Source organism: Neolamprologus brichardi, chromosome 2 (genome assembly GCF_056152115.1).
Source record: "Neolamprologus brichardi isolate AB-2024 chromosome 2, ASM5615211v1, whole genome shotgun sequence".
Classification (NCBI taxonomy): Eukaryota; Metazoa; Chordata; class Actinopteri; order Cichliformes; family Cichlidae; genus Neolamprologus; species Neolamprologus brichardi.
This window is the reverse complement of record NC_142105.1, coordinates 2,180,198-2,204,446: the sequence shown is the minus strand read 5'-3', so window position 1 is coordinate 2,204,446 and position 24,249 is coordinate 2,180,198. Positions and strand designations below refer to the sequence as shown.

At 40.4% G+C, this 24,249-nt stretch overlaps 2 protein-coding genes across 4 annotated transcripts in view; both read right to left on the bottom strand.

Moving 5' to 3' along the window:
* Positions 1–1,239: 1,239 nt before the first annotated feature.
* sil1 (SIL1 nucleotide exchange factor) lies at positions 1,240–10,751 on the bottom strand. Its single transcript, XM_006808748.3, has 12 exons — positions 10,480–10,751; positions 9,912–10,015; positions 8,760–8,907; positions 7,814–7,919; positions 7,621–7,726; positions 7,441–7,527; positions 7,237–7,332; positions 7,032–7,153; positions 4,272–4,368; positions 3,885–4,049; positions 3,554–3,718; positions 1,240–3,472 (listed from the first exon to the last, which is right to left on the bottom strand). Exons 1-12 carry the CDS (start codon positions 10,586–10,588, stop codon positions 3,275–3,277), a joined length of 1,503 nt encoding a protein of 500 aa, XP_006808811.2. The 5' UTR covers positions 10,589–10,751; the 3' UTR covers positions 1,240–3,274.
* Positions 10,752–10,765: 14 nt separating this feature from the next.
* The window catches only part of spdl1 (spindle apparatus coiled-coil protein 1), a 21,701-nt gene continuing 8,217 nt past the window's right edge, over positions 10,766–24,249 (bottom strand). For all 3 annotated transcript variants that reach the window (XM_087846016.1, XM_087846022.1, XM_087846029.1), the window contains 13 exons: positions 21,648–21,703; positions 17,873–18,034; positions 17,551–17,727; positions 16,410–16,604; positions 15,979–16,128; positions 15,308–15,406; positions 15,082–15,192; positions 14,854–14,994; positions 14,331–14,437; positions 13,359–13,479; positions 12,843–12,909; positions 12,505–12,751; positions 10,766–11,246 (listed from right to left, as the gene is read on the bottom strand). In XM_087846016.1, coding sequence (XP_087702142.1) covers positions 11,099–11,246; positions 12,505–12,751; positions 12,843–12,909; positions 13,359–13,479; positions 14,331–14,437; positions 14,854–14,994; positions 15,082–15,192; positions 15,308–15,406; positions 15,979–16,128; positions 16,410–16,604; positions 17,551–17,727; positions 17,873–18,034 — 1,725 coding nt within the window. In that variant the 5' untranslated portion in view covers positions 21,648–21,703 and the 3' untranslated portion in view covers positions 10,766–11,098. The remainder of the gene's footprint in view (positions 11,247–12,504; positions 12,752–12,842; positions 12,910–13,358; positions 13,480–14,330; positions 14,438–14,853; positions 14,995–15,081; positions 15,193–15,307; positions 15,407–15,978; positions 16,129–16,409; positions 16,605–17,550; positions 17,728–17,872; positions 18,035–21,647; positions 21,704–24,249) is intronic.

The window sequence follows — 24,249 nt, the reverse complement described above, 5'->3', positions numbered from 1 at the left end:
GATGTATAATTTGTGTAAGTTGAGTGAAAATTGAGCAAGTAGCAAGAAGTTGTTCGGACATGAAGAGAAAATTGCCAAAGGTACAGCGGCTCACTTAGAACCAACTGCATAGCAACCATAACAACCCATGTATTTTGTGAAAAATCACAAAGATGAAACTCAAAACTTGAAAAGGGATAAGATGAAAATGGTAACAGATATGAAAAAGCTGAATCATACATGAATATCCCAATAATTTGTGAACATTTTAAAGTTTGAATGGTTGTTCTAGGTGAAAGTATGAGGAAGTAGTTAAGTTTCAAAAACAAGCAAGTTTTAGCAGAATTGCGGAAGTTTTCCATTCATTTCAATGGGACAAATTAAAGGAAAAAAGCTTAATATTTTAAAAAGTATAATAGCAAAAAATACCAAAAGTCATAGCGATCATTAGCAGAAATAGCAGAATAGTTTAAAATTTGAACGGTGAAAATCGGCTGAAAATTGTGGAAGTAGTTAAGTGCCAAAAAAGTACAAAAAGTGGCAACTAGAATAATAATAATAAAGAATAAAGAGAAACAGGAAAACAATAGTGTGGATGCCTTAAAGCATCCACACAATAAAGAATAAAGAGAAACAGGAACTCAATAGTGTGGATGCCTTAAAGCATCCACACAATAATAAAGAATAAAGAGAAACAGGAAAACAATAGTGTGGATGCCTTAAAGCATCCACACAATTACTAAAATGTCATTTCTCTTTCCACCTCATGGTGGCAGCACAATCTGATCTATGTGACAACACAGTGATCAAAGTACCATTCACAGAATTACACAGAGAAGAGATCTATTTGCATTCTTTACCAGATTAATCTTGAAAATCTATCTTGTACCCATGCACGGTTGCAAATACATTCATTCATTTCTTTATTTATTTCACACATGGTTTAACAGTGTTTCTTTTCCTACATACAGAACCTCCTTCCCATTAATATGACACTGCACCCATGGGTGAAAAGGAGCAGGAAGAATAAATTCTTGTTAGCACCTGCCCCCTATCTGCAATCCAAATATTCTTACAAGAGGGCACCAATACCCCCCCCAAAAAAAACCTCTAACATGTATCTTTATGTAACAATGCAAAACTAAACAACAAATCAATATAATCAGCAATATACAGCATTAAATGGCAATGAAAATTTTTTTCTTCCACATTTAGCCCTAATTACTTTCATGTTCTTCATACTGATTTATCCTTTTAAGTGTGTAACACATTTTAAAACGGTGCATGTTTGTACAACTCTTGAGATTATCTTCAAGAGAATTCCATATTCTTATACCTTTAACTGTCGGACACATTTGCCTTTGTGTGGTCTTAGCAAACTTATGCTTAAAGTCAAACTTCCTTCTACTGTCACCACTTCCTGAACACAATACAAACAAACTTTGTAACTTAAGAGGTAATGTGTTATTTTTTGCCTTGAACATGAATAATAATGTCTGTAATTTCACTAAGTCTTCAAATTTCAAATATTTCGATTTTATAAACAAATTATTTGTATGTTCTCTATGTTTAACATTATGAACCATTCGTGCAGTAAGTGTGCATCTACAGTGTCTGCACACTTACTGAAATACAGCAGAGAGAATCTAAAATAAAGTTTAATGAACATTTTTGTCTGGAAACACTCATTTTTTATTGTGGAGATATAAGTTGTTTTCTTGAACACACATCAACAGAACACCATCTTTTTCAAATAAATAAGCACATGAATATTTTTGAAGTTATCAGTCCAGAGTGAAAATATTACTACAAAACCCACCACACCCCCAAAAGAGCTAAATCTGTCCAAATTCTGCTGCAACTTGCAGCACATTCTTGTTAGCTGCAATAACTTGTATTACCAGACGCTTAAATGTCCTGTAACCTATAGAGTAGAACATATTAGTCTTAGAAAATAAAATTTCAAATACAATCCTGTTTTCTTACTTTAAAACAGATGAAAAACGTGTTTCCATTGGATGTGAATATTGGTTTTGAACATGGAAAGTCAGGTTGCCTAAGTTACATACATCTGTGGCTCTGCTGCAGGGAAGGGTGGTGCAGTGGGTTCAGGTCGGGACCTAGAGGAGAGAGGAGCTGGACTGCTACACCTGGCACAGCAGACGATGTCCTTCTGTGTGTATGCCACCAACAACACTCGTTCATGTTACAGTATCATTGACACTGTCCACCATACAGAGCGGCATGACTTTAAAATTAAATGTCAAACAGTTTTTACATCCTCATGTAGTCAAAGTCTGTTTGAAAATGGAATTTGGACTAATGCATTTTCACTTTAGCATGTACTCTAAATTTTTACATTTTTACAATTTCATTTTCAACCATACATACTCATCAGTCCCCTCACGTTTCCAAAGAAAACTCAAAGAGCTGGTTTTCATGAGGCATACAGAGGGATCTGGGGATAAGCACAGCAACTTAAGGGTTAACCTTGAACATGCAATCACACAGTGTTGTTTAATACTGTAATGTACAGCACTATTCCACATTCAGATGCTGCAGCTGTTGCTTGACGGTCTTCATAAAATCCGTCGCTCTGCTGCCAGTAAACATCCACGTTTGTGATCAGTCAGACGTTGCCAACGCTGCCTTCTGCATGAAACTCTGACTTAAACACCCATAACATGCGCACTTAACCTAAGCTGATGTCTAATGTTAGAGTAAGTGAAGCCAGTTACATCCTGGCAAAGTGGCGTTGCTTCAAAGCACATGACCCAGCTCTTGCTTCCTCTCAAACGTGCAGCGGGACTACGTGGCCATCACCGTGCCACCGTCACTGTGAACCAATTCCTTCTGTGACACATTCACTTGTGACGGCAACCAGAAGAGACTCCACACAGCAACAGGGATCACTGTTCTTTGGGATTAGCGGTGTGTGTGTAGTCAGTATGTGCACATACCTGGACTACACCACCCCACCCACTCACCACAGTGATTGGAAGAAAAGCAACGTTATTGATGGTAAAATCATCCACAAAAACATTCTCGATGTGACCTCTCAAATACGAACAGCTTCAGAAGTGTGGAGAATATTTTTAGGCAACACATGAAGTATTTGTTGGTTGTGTTCATGCTGACCAATCGCAGATCCGTCTTCCAGCTCGCTCGTCATGTCCTCAAAATTGTGTTCCTTGTCCACTGCTCTGCGATTGACTGTCTGACCCCAGCAGAGTGAAAGTGGCAGCGCCTCGATGTACGCCATGTTCTTATTAAATGTAAAAGCGCTGTCCTCTGATCATTTCATTTTCACTTGCAGTGCATCTATGAGTTCTACAATCTCCTCTAAGTAGCTGTTCTCTTCTCCTAGAATCATTTCTGACTGGATCATTTCCTGGTACTCTTGCTTCAGAGAGTGAAGAGAAGCCTGCAGAGAGCCATCTGAGCGGTACTCATCCAAACACACTGGAGCCATTGCCAACAAAGCCTGGAGAGCCTGCAAAAGAACAGCACCGACTCTCAGGGCAAGTTCTTTTAAACAGTTGTTAAACTATTAATGCAAAATAGAAGAAAGCACCTTCTCTCTGTAGTCGTTCTCTGAAGACTCCAGGAGCTGTGGGACCAGAATGCACCAGCCCTTCTCCAACAGCTCCTCCTGCAAAGACACTTTAGAGTACTGACGCCGCCGCTCATCATGGGCCGCGTCCAGTACTGGGTCCAGACCTCTCTGGAAGATCAGCTCCTGGAAGAGGAGAGATCATGAGAATGATCCCACGAGCTGGGCACTAGAAAGTCCCAACCTTCTACTGATACCAACTTTAATCATTCAGATCATTTAGACCTTGTATTTGAAGAGGAGTACTGCACTGGGCTTGGAATCTAGGAGCAGGAGCGTGCGCTTACTGTACCTTCTCAGTAATCATATCGTATAACATGGTGACGATACGTGTACGCAGAATCCCACTGTTGTCAGTCCTGAACAGCTCTGACAGGACCTGCAGACCGCCATGTGTCAGGAAGTGACGCTGTGCATAGGGGAAGTGACGCAAGAGGGAAGCCACTGCAAACAGAACCTAAACAGAACGAACACACACACACACAAACACTTCAGCTGTGTGTGTGTCTGCGGATCTTCTCATTCTTACAAGTCATGGTAGTCTTGAGAGTTTCCTGGATGAGAGGTGAATCATCTTCACAAACCTAAACAAGTCGAGTTGCCTTCTTTTGTCAAGTTCTCTGTGCAACGTGTCTCCAACTTTCTGAATATAAACTGGAAGCTGTGTGGGTGTGCTTACCTTTTTTTTGACTCTGAGTTGCTGAGCAGTGGCCAGCGTGGTTAACAGTGTCTGCAGAGCGCCGTTCTCCACGGCTTCAACTTGAACTGCTGGATTACTGTAGGACACACACAAAGTGTGACAACGCTGACAGTCGTGTTTGCTTTCAACTCAAGTGTTTTGCTCAGAAGAGATTTGAGACTTTCAAGACAGAAAGTCTCATATTCAATTAGGGCTGTCACGATTAGTCGACTATCAAAACCGTCGACGACTGATTTAATAGTCGACGCGTCGTTTGAAGTTTTGTAAGATCACAAAAGACGCAGGAATAAGTAGTAGGATTTAAGAGTGTAATAACGGACTGAAACAGAAGATGGCAGCACTGCATGTACAAGCATGCCAGCTGCCGTTAAACCCCGAAGTAGTGATGGGATTTCCGGCTCTTTTTAGAGATCCGGCTCTTCCGGCTCGGCTCACTAAAAAGAGCCGGCTCTTTCGGCTCTTCAGGTTGTTTTGTTGCTTTAATTATTTAATCATTAACAATAATAAAAAATTATGCAGAAAAGGAATTACTAATGTAAAAAAAAGTGGTTTTATTTATATATGTTTATATATGGCCCCTAGAGACAAAGCACGTACAAACTCCAAAACACATTTCTAGCGTTTACTGAACTTCCAAAGCAGAGCTACTAGATCACTTAAATTACACAATTGAAAGCATGTGTGTATTGTTTGTGTATTTATACACAGGCACTCATATTTATTCAAATAATTTTTAAAAAAAAGTTCATTTACCTGTTACTACCACACACCAAATCCGGTTGTTGATACTTCCTGGCTTGTGTAGCCACTAGGTAACAAAAGCTCAACACTGCGGCCTAGCATCCTGGAGCACTTCTGTTGTCTTTTGTACGTGATTCTGAGTTTTTACGTGTTTTGGAGTTTGTACGTGCTTTGTCTCTAAGGGCCACCATAAATATACTTTATTTATTCACTCCACATAAAATGTAATAAATAAATCATATAATACAAAAAACAACTATTTACATTTTGAACTTTTAACTATTTAAATTTTCAGCTTTTTCCTTTTAAACAAATTTAACGTGAAACAACACAAAACACTGCAAACCACAACACAATTAAATATAAATTAAAATATTAAAACAAAAAGAAGATGCACATTCTCTGTCATATGGGCCTGCATGATTTCTGAATCCTTTATCATCTGCAACTGAAAATAGTGGATGATTACTATACCTTTCTAATGTGACGTTGTTGTCCCTCGCTCTCTTTCTCTCTGGCTCTGTTCCTGTGCTACTGCAAGTGTAACTAACGCCCCTCCCCCCTCTGCCCAGCGCAAAGTACAGGCGCGCATGCGGAGTTTAGCGGAAAAAAGGGCGAGAGAGAGGGTGAGAGAAAGAAAAAAAAAAAAAACCCTCACGGCTCCCAATAAGGAGCCGGCTCGCGTCGTTCACTTCAAAGAGTCGGCTCTAAGAGCCATTTCGTTCGCGAACGACCCATCACTACCCCGAAGAAGAAGAAGTAGCTCTGTCCCAGAATTCATAGCGCGCGGCCCAGAACAGTTTCCAACAATGGCAGCAGCTAGTTAGTTTTAATATTACTCTTATTATTCTTTCTGGGTCACAAAATAAACGTTTAACATATTTTCAGGCGAGAATGTAGCTGTGTAAACCTCAAATATCTGCTCAGTTTATCAAGACACCACATACTTTCAAAAGCGCTCCGACGTTTTCGGAGACTTCTGTTGCCCACTAGCTCAATAGCTAGCCGGGGGCTAGGCTCATTAGAGCCGTGAGAACACCGGACTCCTGGCAAAGCGTTTTCAAACCCACCGCCGTCTTTCACTACTCAGGTTAAACATGATATATGAGTCACTTAGACAACTTAAAAATGTTATTGTTTGGCTTTTTAAGTATTTTATTTGTTCCTGAGTAAAATGTTTGGCTGAGATTAAAGTTATAGTTTTTACACAGCTGAATAAACGTCAAGCACACAGCTGATTATCAGAAGTGTGAGATGCTGGAGAATTTACTCCGGTGTCCTGTTATATTTTAGATAGCAAGGAGTTTATTAAACTTCACCGAAACAATCTGCAAATTTCATTAAAATTTAATAAACTATCATCTTGTCTTTATTTTTAGTTAGCACATACCTTAAACACTTAAAGCTGTAAGCTAATGATAGTTTTAAAAGAGCAGATGCTGCTGGTGCAATAAGCTGCACGTTTTAAGTCCAATGGATGATGATCTGATTAGTCGACTAATCGCAAAAATAATCGATCGGTGACTAGTCGACTATCAAAATAATCGTTTGTGGCAGCCCTATATTCAACTATTTATTTGACTATTATTTGGTACTTTTCTAAGCCTCGAAGTTGCTGCTTGGCTTTCAAAATTCAAATTTGGTTTATTTCCAAAAAGAACCCAAAACCATGATGTAGCACATGTTGTGCAGCCAGTGTTCTGTGACATTATACGAGTTCATCTGATAAGCTGCAGCACTGTTGGAGTGTCATTACAAACAGGGTTATTGCATTACAATTCAGTCACATAGTAAACAAGAACAAAACATAATGTTGTGCACAATTTGTAGAGAAAAGTCAAAAATGTATTTAAAAGTAAAACCACCTGTTTTGATTTTAAACAGCTACAGAAGCTCGATGTGATCATAGACACCACCGTACAGCAAGAAGTGACATATCTGCATATCTGGAACATCTAGCTCAGACTAATCAAGCTTAATCAAGTCTAAATATCATACCTGGCTAACGCAGAGCCCAGGACAAAGGCAGAGCTTTCCTGTAATCTGAAGTCAGAGCTGTTCAGACCTTCTAAAATGAACTGGAGGCCCCCCATGGAGCACAGAGTCTGAGCATTATCCACCTAGCACACATACAAGCATGCATGCAGGGTTAGAGATGGGAAAATTCACCATAGTGTGAAACATCATCCCGTGTGTGTATTACCTGATGCACCAGATATTCGAGCTCCGTCAGGATGCTCAGTCTTTGTTCGATAGTTGAGTTGCTGCTGTTGAACTGCTCCAGCAGACGCCTCATTATCTACACATGCAAGAAGCTTCATTTGACTGAAGCTCAAAACGTTTCACAGTAACAGCTCGCTCACAGTCACGTCACAATCAGACATGAGATCCAAGAACACTGATGTACCTGAACATCCGTCTCCAGCAGCAGGTCCAGCTGAGCCATGTCTTTCTTCAACTCCTCCATTGTGCGAAACTTAGAAGCCACAGAGTCCTAGAAGCGCACAGCGAGCAGTGGAGACACTTAAAGCTTCTGCTGCCAGCATGTAATCAGGCTTAAGTTCAACAGTGGCATTTGTGCTGCTACCTTCTGCTCTGTGTCCTTGCTTGCAAGCTTCCCGTCCTCTCTTATCTTCTTCATGGCTCGTTTCAGCTCATCGGGATTAAAGGAAGACCGGAGCGCTTCTTCCTCCCTGCAAATGTACACTTTTACTGCAAAGCCATTTTATCTTTTCCTACTACTGCCCCCTACTGGGTGCAATTTTAGCCTGGACCCCCACCTGTGCTCCTCTGTCCAGTATTTCAGCTGCTCTTCTCCCAGTCTGACCTCCCTCTCACCTGTTTGCAGATTCAGCCTCACATGAGAACCTTGTGGCACTGCCTGACCTGTGTGTGCACAGACAGAGTTGCTCAAAATAATTATACGACTGCTGAATATTATGAAACTCATGAGCTCCCAGATTGATGCAACCCAGAAGCAGCAGAAAATGGATGCAAATACAAACTGATGGTGTTTGAGTCGGCTGATAGCTGTGTATATGTGATATAAGGTCCCACATAAAGGCCTTTAGTATGTGCAGCAAATCATGTCTGTAAATAACAACAACTACACGCTGTCACACTCTAATGTGAAGTTTTATAATGAAGTACTCATTGTTTTGAACCACCCTTCCTGTTAGATTTTGCTACATTTAGATTTTCTGCTTTCTGAAAGTCTTTCAAAGCCTCTTTGTACACTGGCTGCTTTTTCACTTCTTTTCACTCTAGAGTCTAGAGTCTAGACTAAACACCAGCTAGGTTTAAGGGTGAACCTGACAACACTTTGTTACGAGCTTGTAAGAGACTAAACATCTGTTTTAACAGGACATCCATGGAGAGTGCTGCAGTTACTGGGACTCACTCCCTTCCGGAGCCACCAAAGGAACTGCAACATGGATAACTGTTGATTGTTGCATCAATAATGGTTATTTAACAAAATACTGGCTATCACAATAACTGTGTTGGTACGATTAAACTTCACAGATACTAAAATGATGATTTTGCATAGAGAAAATGTAACAACCTTTGTGAGGTTACATGAAAGGAGGATCAAATAAGTTCCATATGGAGGCTTCATCTATATAAGGTCTATCCTCATCTGAAGCATTAGATCATACACAAAGTTGTATTTATCTTAGGACAGAACCAGAGAAAAAGCCTTGTGAAGGAAAACACTGAGGGCATTACCTGGTTTAAGTGTCTGCCACTGCTCACTGGGCTGGACAACGTCTAAATCTCCTTCATCATCTTCCACATCATCTACTGCCACATCTTCCTCTTCACCGTTTACAGCCTCATGTTCTGTGTTTTCCACCACGATTAAATCGCCTCCAGACTGCACAAAGAGAAACATGGGAAGAATTTTAGACACCTCCCTGGTTTAATGACAAACACCTTTCTTTGGGTTTCATTCAAACTCAGATGTAATTTTTGATGGTGCTTGATTATTAAACTGCTGCTGTTTTTTATTTTTACTTCATAGCTCCTACATCAGCATACGAGCACTCCAGCTCTAACACTCCAAGTTCTCTCTAAGAGGCTAATTAACTTCATGGAAATATAACAGCATTTATACAGCGCCTTTCTTTTCTTTAGTGTTACTGATCATGCAAAGCCCCTTTAGACTATGAGTCACACTCCTCTTGAGAAGCGACAGTGCACAGAACAAAAGGCATGATGGCTTCGAGCATGTAAAACAAGGAGACCAATTCTGCTGATTTGCAGCCATTAATTTTTATTCTTTGCATGAGTCCCGGTACAAGATACTGTCATTTATGGTGTACTGCCATAAAAACACTGATGTCTTCATTTGTTACCAGCAGAGATGGGCAGTAGCGTTACTGTAATCCGATTACTTTGCCATTTGATTACATTTTGTATGATGGATTATGCAGAAAAAGTAGAATTGGGCTGAAAGATCTATCACTTTATCACCTATTCAGGTTGTAAATCGTGTTTTTAAAAAGTAACTAAGTAACTAATTACTTTTGAAAATAAGTAATCAGTAAAGTAACGGGATTACTTTTTGGGGGAAGTAATCAGTAATTAGTTAACGATTACTTTTTTCAAGTAACTTGACCAACACTGGTTACCAGTGAGAGTTACCTCGGTTAAAAGGTAACAGCTTTTATCACACCACTAATTCCAGCTGCAGCTGAAACACGCGTGGATGTTCTCATGAGTCTTCAGTTTGCCTACAGCCAGGCTTTGATCAGCAGCTCTTTCCCACCCATCACTGCTGCCAAATCCATCTTATCACAGGTGCAGCGAAACTAAATGACATGCTGGAGAACATCTGAGAGCTTTAAACACCTTATCAGAGCAAAAGGTTTAACCTACCTTGTGGCCAAGAATGCTGGCTATGTGACAGCAATGCAGCACCAAGAGGACGGCCAGGATGAAGGAGGTTCCCCCGACATGAAAGGATATCAGCTTCATGGTGACTGGAATACACAGCATGGCGTGTCAGAATTATAGCTACCTTCAGGTGCTGCATGAGCTTTACGAGGAGGGTTAACCACTACACCACTGGTCATTATTATTGTTCTCCAGCCCTAGGCAAAACTCCACTCTCTAATCTCATGTTTTAACCAAAAAATGGGAATAAACTACTTTTTGTTCAGTCTCTGGTGATAATCTGCTTTGAGAAATATGTCGATTTAAAAAGTCAAGATGTTGAATAGAGGCTGGCGTGACTCACCGGGCTGTGAGCGTCTTTACAGATTGGCTACCAAAAAAGTAACACAATGATAGCTCTACACGTTTGCATCTCTAGGCGACGCAATGAGCACGTAAGTAACGCCATAACAGCTGGCAGCTAAGAGTCCCCAAATCCCGAGGAACCAGAAAAGCTGCGACCAAGGACTGCTCCATGATGGCGACAGCGTTTAGGTTAGCAAACACTCACCAGTCCCAGCGACAGTAAAGCAGCTGTGAAACCGAAGCGATGCCTTCACCTGTTCTGACAGTTCCCGCAGACATCCGAAAGCTTCTGCTACTTTTCCCTCGATTCTCATTGGTCCACGTACAGCTTCTCTTCTTTGAGCTGCGGTACAGTACACAAACCTCCCGCTGCTGCCCCCTGCTGGTGTAGCGTGTTATATATTCAAATAAACAGGATACAGCAGCTGTTGTCGGAGGTGGCATATTTTATACATATTTATTATACAGGCTATACAGTACAAACAAAATTCACATGTTTTATGTAACTGAAATGTTTAATTATGTGGGCTAGAGAAAATAAGAAAGTTATAGAGTATATTTATATGAAACGTATGTATACTTACTGCACTTGATGTATTAACGATATATGTTGCATATCACAGAATGTAACAAGAAATAATTGAAAAAATGAATATACAGGATGTTGGAAACATTTTAATAGATTTAAATGTGTGGGTACAATTGTAGAACAAATATGTTATTTATAAGAACAGAAGTTGTTTTATTTTAAAGACTATTAGAAATGACAGCAGCATCATATACATGTCCACATGTGACAGTGTGCAGTCCAGGCCTGGTGAGTCCTACTGCTGAGCGCACTGGTTCTCCATGCTGCTGTTAGAACTGACATGGATCATCTCCACTGCTTTCTGTTTCTTTCTCCTCTCCTCTCGTTTATTCTGCTGCTGGTTCTCCTCCATCACTTTCTCCTTACAGTCAGCTGAAGGAGAGCTGAGAACAACAAAAAAATTCAGTTACTGCTCATTCGGCTCCTGATCTTACAGTTTTCATCTGTACTTAGTCAACAACACTATGTGACAAAACAGGACTAAAGTTGCGCTGAGACTATTTATTTTTAAACAAGCTTATTAGTGTCATTAGAAGAAAAAGCATTTGACAAAGTAAACAGGACCTTTCTCTTCAGCACTCAGCTTCAAATATGATTTTGGCAAATCATTCATTCTTTCATTGATTCAGAAAAACACTAAACACTTTAAAATATTTGCAATTTTCTTTGAGCAATATGACAAAACCATAAAATTAAAGGAACACAACAATTCACAGGGAAAAAAGGCCTGATGCTTTATTATTAGTTAGTAGACCCACTGTCACAAATTAGAATAAACCAACTTCGCAGTAACTCTAAGGATGCCGGAGCTTCTACAGCTCAAAATTCTTCCCTCCCAACATTAAACATTTATTTATATAGCACCAAATCACAACAGTTGCCTCACAATGCTTTAGATTGTAAGGTAGAGACAACAGAGAAAACAGAGGAACCCCAACAATCATATGAACCCCTGTGAGCAAGCACTTTGGGACAGTGGAAAGGAAAAACTCCCTTTTAACAGGAAGAAACCTCCATCAGAACCAGGCTCCGGAGGGGTGGGGGTGGGGGGCCATCTGCCATGAGCGGTCGGGGGTGAAGAGTGGAAGACAAAAGTCATGCTCTGCTATCGAAGGCCTTTTTTATTGGCCAAATTGCAACAGTGGAGACAAACATTCTCTCCTGTACCAACTATCAGTGTTTCCAGTAACACCTACAAAACAACTGATTTATTCAATGACTACAAATTCTACTGGAAAAACAAAACAAAACACAACCAAGAAACATTAAATTTTCCACTCAAAGATCACACTGTGGACTAGAATCAAACTGCCTATCACAATCACCCCCATCATCATCATCATCACGAGGAGCAGAGATATTACAGAGATCAATGCCTCAACTTTTCAAAACCAAAGATTAAAACTCATGAAATCCTTCCAGTTTAACAAATACAGATAAAATGTTACTAATATTCCCCTAAACAGAAAAATCACCTGTATTTATGCCTTAGCTCCAACGTGTGGACAGAAATTTATGTACAGTCATGTGAACCAAGTAAGAAGTAAACTACCTTGGCGTCTCTGCAAGGTCAGGGTTAAAGCCAACGCTAAAATCCCAAGAACCTAGTTGGTCGTACAGATCCCTGCTGTTAGTCCATACCTGGGGTTGGGAATTACACTAGCTTCGTTTTCACTGATCTTCACACACTTTGCAGGCCGTGGCTCCGCCTCTGAAACACCTGCTGAGGAGCTCAGTGGAGGACGCATGTCAGCCTCGGGGTCAGCTGTATCTGTCACCGCAGCAACGGCCTCCTTGGTCCGGTCCAGCGGTGCCTCCTCCACGGAAGGTGTGATGTCAACAGGAAGTTTCTCTTTCTTTCTCTTCTGGATGAGATTCTTCTTTGCCTCTGCAGGTGGCAGCACAGTTACAGAGCTGCAACAACCCCGGCGCATGTGCACATGTGCATGTGTACAGAGCGGGCGCGCTATGCTACATACCTTTTGGCTCATATTTGTGTTGGAGCTCCTCTACTCGCAACTGTAACTTGATCTTGTCACTCTGAGCCTGCAGCAGGAAATGGAAATATCCAATCAAATAGCCAATATAAGATCACCGCAGATACAATAGTCCACATTCTTCACAAAAATCCCATCATGGGGGCTCCAATTTACAGCTCCGTAGAAGAAACAAACCAAGTACATACACCAACTAGAGCTACACGATTACTGTAAAACCATAAAGTTATTTTAGTATTGTTACTTTTTTAGATGTAATTTTATAATTACTTAAGATTTCCACAGAAAACACTACCTAGAGGTAAAACACTACCTCTTGTGCTTCCATCTGCTTTGTAGCGCAATAGGAGCCACAAAGGTGCCAGCACAACTAGATAAGTGTGGGATGAGGGATTCTGTTATCAGTGACCATAATGGAACAGAAGACTGCAAACGTTTTAAACGGCACTTGTAAGAGATGCTAACACAGGAAGTGCTGCAGTCAGAGCAGCCTGTTACCTGTTTGAGCAAACGCTCAGATGTGAAGAGTTTCCTCTCCAGCTCCAGAGCTCTCTGACTCTCTGACAAAGACTTCATCCTCTGAAGAGAAAGCTCCTCTCGCAGACGCTCTGCATCCTTACTAAGAAACACACACAAACACACACACACACGACATATATTGAACCTATTTGAAGCCAAAGTTAAATATGTAGATGAAATAACTGAAGTCTAAACTTCTTTGTTACAGTAACAGTTTATTTTTTATCCTGATAATATCAAATCTTCCCAGTGCAGATAAATATATGTGTTTTAGAATTACAAACACTGATCCATGAAACCAAGAAAACCGTCACCTGACCCAGACTTCCTGCATGAAGATCGAAAGACAGAGAAATCTGTTATAAATGGATAAAACCTCTTTTGTTCTGCAATGGTTTCTTCAACCGCACAGTGATTCTACTTCTATTCTAATGTCTGAACCTAATTACTGTGGCCGTTTTCCCACTTTCATCCAAGTCCAACAACACTGTTACATTAAGCACCCCAAGTACCGTCTATAAGGTGGTGGAGCATGACTTCAAGTTGTCTCCAGATGAATGGGGCTCAAAGCACTGGCTTCTTCACATAAATTTACCTGTAATGTATTTTCACCCTTTCTCATTGTGTCAACCTGAACATCTCAAATTAAAGATAAATGGTTTAACATTGTTTCACTGACCTTTCTTTAAAGCACTTTCAGTGTTCAAGTAGAGCAGAATAATCACTGTATGAGAATCAGTCCATTTACCATCAAAGTGAACCAAGATTTTATGCTGTTCTAACGAGTCAATAATCAGACATTTATGGATACATCTGTCCCAAAATATGGATCCAGACTCATTTTGATGGCGAGAAAGGCCAACTGACAATTTCATTCTTTTATTCAGATCATTATATTTCTAGGAAACCTGTAGATGGTCAAGCAAAAGGCCAGAAAACAGCCAAACTCACACAGCGTTGCTGAGCTTCATTTTGAGCAGGTCGGTGTAGTATGTTTCATCCTGGCCATCTCCATCAGCGGCTGGAGCCGGATTAGCCGGCTGAGACTTCAACAACATCTACACACGGAAAAACCACATGTGACTGTGTGTCCGAATCTAGGAGAGCAGGGTGTAGCATTATCTCATAAGTAAAACAGCACAAGTTCATGTTATGTGAGAGGCTTAGCCGAGCTCCTGTTAAAGCAGAAAACATCCCATTTGTTAGAGACGTAGCTCTATCTGAGCCTGTAGTTTCCTGTAGATTTTGGACTTGTTAATATCCAGCTCTAATTTATAAATGCTATGCTAGCGCCTCTCAGTCGTCTGCTGGGAAAGTTTTTTTCCAGTAAGTAGGACGAACGTGAAGTAACTCTGCTTTAAAAGCATTTTGTGTAATTGTCTGTGGAACAGGGCAGGTGTTACTCTCGCACGAGCGCACACACTTTCTGAACGTGAAGTCGTTCTACAAACTGCACTGACTGTTACGTTCTCACCTCCACCTTCTCCAGTCGCTGCAGTTTAGTCATCAGATTCTGGATCTCTCCATTTTTCTCCGACAGCATGGACTGCAGTCTCTCCAGCTGAGCAGGGTCAGCCCTGGAGCCCTGCAGCTGCATCAGAGTGGCTATCTGCACCTGCACCAAACACGCACATCCGTACTGTCAGCCAACCACCAACCAGTTACAAAACGGCGACCGACCAGATGAGCTATCGCACGCTACCTTCAAGCGCTGCATCTGCTGTTTGCTAAAGGCGTGTATTTTCTGCAGCGACTGATACTGGACCTTCACACTGATGAGCTGCCTCTCCATCTCAGCCCGCTTGTCCTCCAGCTGCAACACGACATGGAGCCGTTTACTGAGGTTTCAGGTTCGATTCAAGATCGAGTTCTCAGGAGCACAACTCTGGACTTACAGAGACCTGCTGTCAAAGGAAAGTGTGACACACCTCAGCAAACAGCGAGTTCCCTTTGCTGTTTGGATCCTGGGCCTGCTGAAGAACCTGATCCAACTCGATCTGCAGATCCCTGTTGGCCTCACGAGATTTCTGTCATTACAGAGAGAAAGACGAAGACTGAAGCGACAGTCTGTGGAAATGCTTACTGTGTGAAACTAAACGCTTCTCTAAGAATTCAAAATTGGATTGTATTATCAACTTTGCCCTGATTAGACTATCACAGGACGTGACTGCAGCACAGTCGGATACAACCAACCAAGCAGCAAGTACGAGCTTCATCAAATGCACAATATAAGATAAGATAACCTTTATTAATCCCACACGTGGGAAATTTGTTTTGTCACAGCAGGAAGTGGACAGTGCAAAAGTTATGAAGCAAAAATTAGAATACAATAAGAATAAATACAGTACACAACTGTACAGAATACAATAAAATAAAATACTATATACAGTAGAATAAAATATACAATAAGATAAAAATAGAATACAAATGCTATATACAACTGAGTAAAAATATCATCTCCTACTTGCCTAATTTCAATCGTTCCATTAATATTTTTAGATTATATTGTTAATCTATTTTGAGATTAGTGAAAGTGCTTATTTAAGAACACCCCTGGTGTGACTGCACAACACAGAGAACAGCAGACTAACATGTTTACCTCTAATGCATTGAACCAGGACACCGCTTCTTTCTCCCTTTCCTCCTTTTCTTCTGTGATTCGCTCCAGCTGCCGCTGCAGGCTGCTGTTGCTCAGTTGCAGCTGCTGCTCCTTGTACTGTGACTCCTGCAGCGCCTGCTCCAGCTCCACCTGGCAGACAGAAACAGATTACACCACACGCTGATTCAACACCCACTTCACAACACCTCCTCTTCTCATGATTTTTATTCATCTCGGTACTTCTCATTTAGTTGACCTGGTTGGTTGACATGGATGCTTTGTGGTGCTCAAAGGACCAAAAACATCTGGAAAAACTAAGCAGCTTGTCAGATGCACAAGCCTTTCTGTGAACAGCTTAACATAGCAGCTCAGCTCTGGAGCTATTATCACACTGTCGCTGTGAGAACGAGCCGTCTGTAGAAGTCACTCACTTTGACGTTCTCCAGCTCTGTGATCTTCATCTGCACCTCTATCATTTCCGACGTCATGGAACTCTGTGTGTGTTCGTTTAGAGCTCGCAGCTCCTCCGTCTTGTTATTCAGCGTCTCGGTCTGCATTTCCAGCTTATGTTTCAGCTGTTTTTCATTCAGCTGGGACTCTTCTAGAGAAGACTGCAACCTCAGGATCTGAGACGGCAAAAACCACAATCACAGGTTGGAAAACATGACAGCGTGGATCCATCCTGCCGTGGACCAGTCAGGCTGTGAGGGACATTTTCTTGGTTCACTCTGAGCACATTAGCACTACCTGAGCATCGTTTGAATCCTGCAGCATATCTGAGTATTGTTGCTGACCATGACCCTTTATGACCACAGTGTCTCCATGTCTGCTTCCAGCAGTGTAATGCACAGCATAATGCAAAGCTTAATTCATGTCAAGCTGGTTTCCACAACAGGACAGTCACTGTACTCATACAGATGTGGTGGAGTGGGATATTTGCATCTGTATGTACAGCCAACAAATCTGCAGCAACTGTGTAACTCCATCATTTCAATATGGACCAGATTCTCTGAATCATGTTTCCAGCCCCAAAAACAATGAAGGCAGTGACAGCGTGCTACACCTCAACAAGTATCTCACTTTACTGCTCTAACAGCCACTCAAGAATTGGGGCTTTTACTGGTGTAAGATACCATCGTGCATTTAACCTCATAACTCACATAGATACACATTTAGCAGAGCTCCCTATCCCTGATTTCACTCAGCGGTGCCTCAGATCTTCATCTTTCTCTCTCTGTTCCTTCTGCTCGTCTGATCACAATGGGGGGCGGGGCTTTTAGTTGCTCTGCCCCTCGACTTTGCCCCCTGACCTCAGAAATATTAGTTCATTCCCTCTTTTTAAGTCCACCCTCAAAACTCATCTGTTTAAAATTGTTTTTGTTTAAACCTCTGTATGCTCTTAACTTTTATCTGTTATTCTTATTATTGTGTATATTTCCAGTTTTTGTGTTTTTATCTGTTGTACAGTGTCCTTGGGTGCTTTGAAAGGCGCTATTTTTAAATAAAATGTATTATTATTATTATTATTATTAGTACAGGCCTCATACCAGAGGAGACCAGGTGCTGTTGTACCTTGTTGTGAAGCTCACTGAGTGCCATGCTATGAGCCCTCTCCAGATGTTCTTGTTGTTCTTGAAGGTGCCGTTTCTGCTGATTCTTCACACAGTCAAAGTCCGACTGCAGCGATTCCAGCATCCGAGTTTTCAGCTCCACTTCCTTCTGCAGCGAGTACTTGTCCTGCTCGAGAGCCTGTGGCACACACATCAGACAAAGATAGGTGGAGAGGTTAGTTTGGATGACCAACAGGGCGGGAAACTTAGGAAAACAAGGACTTTTGTATTGGGCTCGTGGCAGTTTACTGGAGCCTTTTCTCTTTATTTGTGTAAGAGCGGACCTCGAGGGCGTTGGTCATCTCTACTCTTTGTTCATCCAGTCGGTTCTGCAGCTCCACCTGCTGGTTGAGGAGATCCAGGCCAGCTTGAGCAGCCTGATGAACCTGCTCCTCCTTCTCTCTGAGCTGGATCCTCAGCACCTTGATCTCCTCTTCTGCTGCCATCTGGAAAGAGAAGGACACAGAAATGTGTGTTAAAGTCTGTTGCGTGCTCCAGTCTTTACCGAAAGAGCCCGGGAGCTTATATTATATATATATATATAATTTGATGTATCAGCCTTTTGAATCAGCAAATATTGGTGTCAGTCTTAACAATATCCAGTTCCTGAATTATTTGCTATCACCATGTGACTTTTATTTGATCTATCGTTTTCATTTTCTCTGTCACTTACAGGCTGATGCAGACAGAGGCAGCAACCAACTCAGAAACAATGCATGTATTTAAAAAGTGACACACAAAAGTAATGAAAAAAGGATTAATAATAAGCACAAAGCTCGGAGTTTAAGAGCCTCGCTGAAGGAGACAATTGAATCTAAAGCATGACTGAGGTTGTAAACCCTGGCACCAGTGCCCCCAGGCATTACAAGATGATTCATGGTGGCCATAAACTTTATATAAAAGATGGACGTATCTTCAGGGTCTGAAAAGTGAAGCCAGTGCGGGATTACCTTAAACTTGGGCCGAGTCCTGTTGCAAAACGAGCTCTATGTTAAGACAGACCTCTGCTCTCTTGATGAGTTTATGGTCTCAGTCGCTATTTGGAGGTCATGATGTTCATTTTGTAAACTATCATCAATAAGGGTGATAAAGCAGATGCTTTATAAGACGCCAAATGCTTTCAGTTAGCATCATAAAATCTTACACGCTGCATTAAAGTGGTTGGCTCTCACATTGGCACCGGCGATGGTTTTATTATGTTTAAATATGCTTCATACGCCCAGACCCATGAATTCATATCAACTTAAGAGCTTGAACTAAAAACAAACTGTAGAACATTGATTCTTGTTGTTTTATAGTTCACCATCTGTTGTAGATGACACCGCTAACCGCAAATGGGAGACAATCTCTCAAAACATATATTTTTACCATTTTATGGAAAGATTCTTTTATGCATTATACTGAACTGAAAAAAAGAAGAGTGTCCTCATCAGGACAAACACCAGAAAACTAAACTTGCTGGAAAGAACAATTTAAAAAGCAAAAGACACATTTAATAAGAGCTGAAATCTATTCAGGTTCAGGTCCTTGTACTGCACATGCTGGCTCAATGCACGTCTATTAGTAGAGCAATGAAACTAATCTTTGTAACCCACAAATATACTGTATACTATCCAGATTGACTGACTGGTTACTGGGAAAGTTATGGCCCTCCACAACAGTCCCAGTTTCTCATGTGGCCATTTGGGAAAATTAATTGCCAACGGCTGATCAAGAACCATCAATGACCTTTTAGTGTAGGATAGCAATAATAACATTATTAAACCCTAATAATAAGATACGAGGTCTTGGGACAGACTACCACTCTTTCACCTTTTTTTGTATCAATTAATATATTGATGAAATCACAGTCCTGTAACATTTCAGAGGAGACTGACCTGCAGCCACTCTCTCTGTGATTTTGCAGGCTAAAACTCTGAGTTTATATCTCAGTATATAAATCCAAATCCTATGTTGGTATCGGTCACAACTGGCTGTGTTGACGGATATCTTCATATCAACATATAAGATGGAATTGACTGCAAGTGACTGATATTTATCAAGTGTGTCACATCAAGTTTCTGGTGGACGAACCTTTAAAAAATCTGATGAACAAAGATGAAAATAACAATGCAGATTAGGCTGAGCCTATCGTCCATCGTTTTTACAAGGACGATTTATTTATTTCTTTGCCCATGAGTAAGTTTGCTAATAATGATGGAGCTAATAGAAGCAGTCAACAGAAAAAAAATAATAATAGGAGCGCTGTTTTAACAGCAGCCTTTTTCATCTGCGAGCAAATGCATGCAATGCATGCATATGCAATTTTTTTTGCAAGTAGTTCGTCCATGTTTGGACTTCTTCTGTGTTGTAAATGCATGAATCAGTCCGTGCATGATTACATTGCTTCGCCCATCAAAAGGTCTTGTTGATTATTCCACTGACGATTTTCAGTTGGAATATTTTTACATATCGGCCAACCCTAATATATGCCCTCTTTTACTAATGTACAGACCAGCTAACTGTTGGTTCTAAGATGTTCTGAAGCGCTGACACACAGCAGCCGCTGCCTCTTTGTGACAGGAAATTGTAAACAAGCAAATCAGTGTGGTTCTATAGTGATTTAATGTAGAAAGATTAAAGTATTGTTGACTGCCAAACTAATTAATCTTTCAGTTCTCGTCATGAGCCATATCCATGGGCCTGCTATGACAGAATAAATTTAACAAAGAAATGAAAGCACAAGATTTTACAGAAACACAAACAAAAGCTGTGGATGCATTTAATCTGGATTTGTCATATTAAAGTGAAACACCGGTTGTCCTCTCAGAAACGAGAGAGGAAAAAATCAAAGAGGATCTGTGCTGAATGCACTAAACTAAGAAACACTTGACATACACAATGATAAACTAATACAAACATTCTAAAGACACACTTGCCTGTCTGTGCTTTCCTCTAGTTTATATAAAACAGACGTTTGAAGCCGTTCGTGTATGAAGGCGAGGAAATGTAAGGACCACATAACGAGGATTACATGCATCAAAGAAGGTAATGGAGACCAAAGATGCACAAAAAGAAGGCTCATCTCCACTATAGGTTTACTGAAGCTGTTTGAGGTGTAGCTGAGTGCTCCATTAAGAGTGGAAATATCTCATACATATTCATCAACATGATATAACTTGCAGTTTGCCATCTGCTATCTTGTTATATATCACAAAAACAAGAAACATACACTTTATATAAAACATGGATGTAGCCATCGTGATGTCATCCACTGTTAAGTCCCCTTATAAGCCTGAAGCTTGGCCATACCCTGAATAACTGTCCTTCCTGGCTTTTCTAATGATGACCTTTAGTTACAAAATGTACTTCATCTTTTATTCATCATGACCTGAAACTAGTGACTGAGCCCATAAACTCATCGGGAAAATGTGCACAGGGCAAGAGAGCTGAAGGCAGTTTCCAAAAGACTTCTCTGGTCCTTTGCAACCAGAGAAGTTTCCCTCTGCTGGGAGTTTAAAATAAATAAATAAATAAATACATAAACACAGGCACTTTGCCTTTGGAGGCAAAAAAAAAAAAAAAAGGCCCACAAGTTAATCCAAAATGACTGTTTTATCAACAATGGCCACAAACGGTGATATTGGCACCTGTGACAAGGTTGAAAAGAACTGTGGGTAATTTGGTTTCACAAAATGCAGCGTGCACACACACACGCCAAGTTCTCCTCCTGCCTCTATTCAGCCCAACCGCGCGATGACAAATAGAGCCGCAGAATTGTGCTGCTCTGTAATTCAATTGAGACGTGGGGTCAAAATTCCCAATAGATTGAGTGAGATGAAATATAAATTGGCTCTCCTCTAACTGACTTTATAGAAATAATTACATAAGCTGCATTTATAACTGTTATTAAATGAGCAAAAAAAAAAAAGGACGGCTCTGTTAAGCAGCATACGAGAACTAAAGTGTAATCCCAGCACATTTAGCTTAGTTTGCTTTGATTCTTTAGAGGTGACGACTGTGGTGGGTAATTAAGGGCAAAGAATATACAAGTCGCATGAAAAATGGAGACCACATTACCTTTCCAAAGCTCCCCTTCCCGATGGCCCACAGTATCTGGAAGTGGTCAAAGTTTACTGTGGAGAAAATGAGAAGCAGTTAGTGAGAACGTGTTAGTTTGAGTTGAGCTATAAAACAGGGAACATGACATGTACGGCACTGTGCAAAAGTCTTGAGCCATCCCTCATTTCTTTATTTGCTTCCAGGGATCCGGACTTCCCTATAATCTTTAAAGTGGTATTAAGGAATAGCTCTCCAGGCTTTTTAAAGTGTTTCTGATTTTTAATCCAGGGCTTGTATTTGACCAGTTTTTGTCTGTTAAGACACTTCACACTAATCTTTGAAACATTCAAACATAAACACACACCTAAATCACGGAAAGGACCAGAAAACTTAACAAAGAACCAATTTTAAATTGTATCTTTACACATTTACTTGCAGCCTATTGCAAAAAAACAAAACCCCACATAATTTGTTCCCACTTCTTTAGTTGAAGAATGCAGTTAATAACACCGTTAACACAGACCGACCTGGCAAAATACGAAAAAAAAAATGAGGGGGTGGTTCAAGACTTTTGCTCGGTACTGTATGAGAAATGGAAATCCAGACTCTCTGTGCACTTCACAATGTGTTGGTGCACTTTGGCAGTACTGTGAAGATTAAATGTTTTTTTCAAAGAATTAAAAAGTAGGAGCACAGTGGGAGAGAATAATGTGTGTGTTGGATAATGAAACATGTGAAAGATGGAAAAGTAGAAATAATAAATCACAACAGTCAAAATGTGAAAAAGCATTTTCCCCGGAGGATCTGTGCAGTGACACAGCGTCACAGTATCGACGATTAGCAAGCAAAACAAAACCCCAGAAATAACATTTGTTAAATGAAGACTTCGCTAAACTTTTTTAAACTTCACATCTGAATAACAAATAACACACACAGCACATAGAAACAAATATCAAAAATGAGTTTGATCTAGATCGCAATAAAATTTGACACGTTTCCATAAGCTTTATGATCGACTTTTACAAGATCAAATTTGAGCAAGTAAAGACATTTCTCATGAAGACCATAATTCAGTTCAATTTTATTTATATAGCGCCAAATCACAACAAAAGTCACCTCAAGGCGCTTCATAGATACAGAGAAAAACCCAACAATCATATGACCCCCTATGAGCAGCACTTTGGCGACAGTGGGAAGGAAAAACTCCCTTTTAACAGGAAGAAACCTCCAGCCGAACCAGGCTCAGAGAGGGGCGGGGCCATCTGCTGTGATTGGTTGGGTGAGAGAAGGAGGCAGGAGAGTTGTGTTTCAGAAAGACATCCAGCTCAGAGCGCTGAACTCATTCATCTTATTTTTTTCCCTATTTCAGTATGCATAGTCACACAGCCAGATGTTTTCATTCATTGCCACTGGAGCAGATGCATGTGTGTGTTCTGCAGACTGATTGAATCCTTCTGTACGCAGCTTAAAATGAGTCCTGAAGGACATGGTTGGATGGAAATGGCGAGGAAGAGTGTCATGTTTTTTCCTCTGTAATAAATAAACAAAATAATAAGCACAAATATTTTTGTTTTCCAAATATATTATTTATGAGCGCTGAACTAGTGATCAAGATTAGACGATAAATACAAGATTAATTTCACTATTCTGGTGTATTTCTACCTACCTGACTCATTTTTGAATTAATATGTAATCAGATCTTAATTTATGCAATTTTAATTCCAAATTATCCATCATAGACCCCAGAAAAAGCATGAAAAAAAAAAAAGAACACCCAATCCATGATGTTAAAAAACCCTTGATCATTAATAGCAAGTCTTTTTAATATTAACCAATATGAGTAAAGTTAGTTTAAAGGCAAAAAATGCCAAAACCCTTGTTTTTCAGGCAGAGGAGAAAAAGAGGGGCTTGGTGTAAGATAAAGAAGCTTTTTTTTTAACTGTGAATCGTGCAAAGCTACTCTAGTAGAGTCCAAGATTAAGAATATCATGTTGGAAATAAACATGCGGATGATCAAAACGCATTTCCTCCAACAAATAAATACTATAGAGAGCAGAGCTGCTTCAACATTAAAAAAAAAAACAAAAAAAAACAACAACGTCTTTGGCTGAGCACAAACACAAGCGCTCAGGAATCAGATTAACCAACAACAGACAACAGACAAGATTTGTTTCAACAACTCAGAGTAAAGAGTAATTAGCTAACACTGTAACTGTTGGCCAGTAAAATCAACAGTTGCTAACTTTCACATTCAGCAGCTCATTACGACACTTAAAATAAATCTAATTAAGACATTTAAATGTTGGTTGTATTTTCCTTCCCGATGCATGTGACAGGTTAAGACTTACATCTCCAAATGTAGTGGAACTGATTTGAACCAGAGGACTCAGCCACACTGTTACTATGTACTGCATAAACATGTTTACCGATGAAGGTAATTAATTAATTTAATATGATTAACTTGTTATAAGAGGTTTTAACTCCACGTGTGACTTTTTCTGGGTTCATAAACCTTTTTCAGGGTCAACTTCAAGCACTTTGTAAACACGTTCAATGTCCATTTTCAAACTTGGCCAGCACAAAAAAAGGATGCATATTTCACTTCGCATCACCTCAGTAA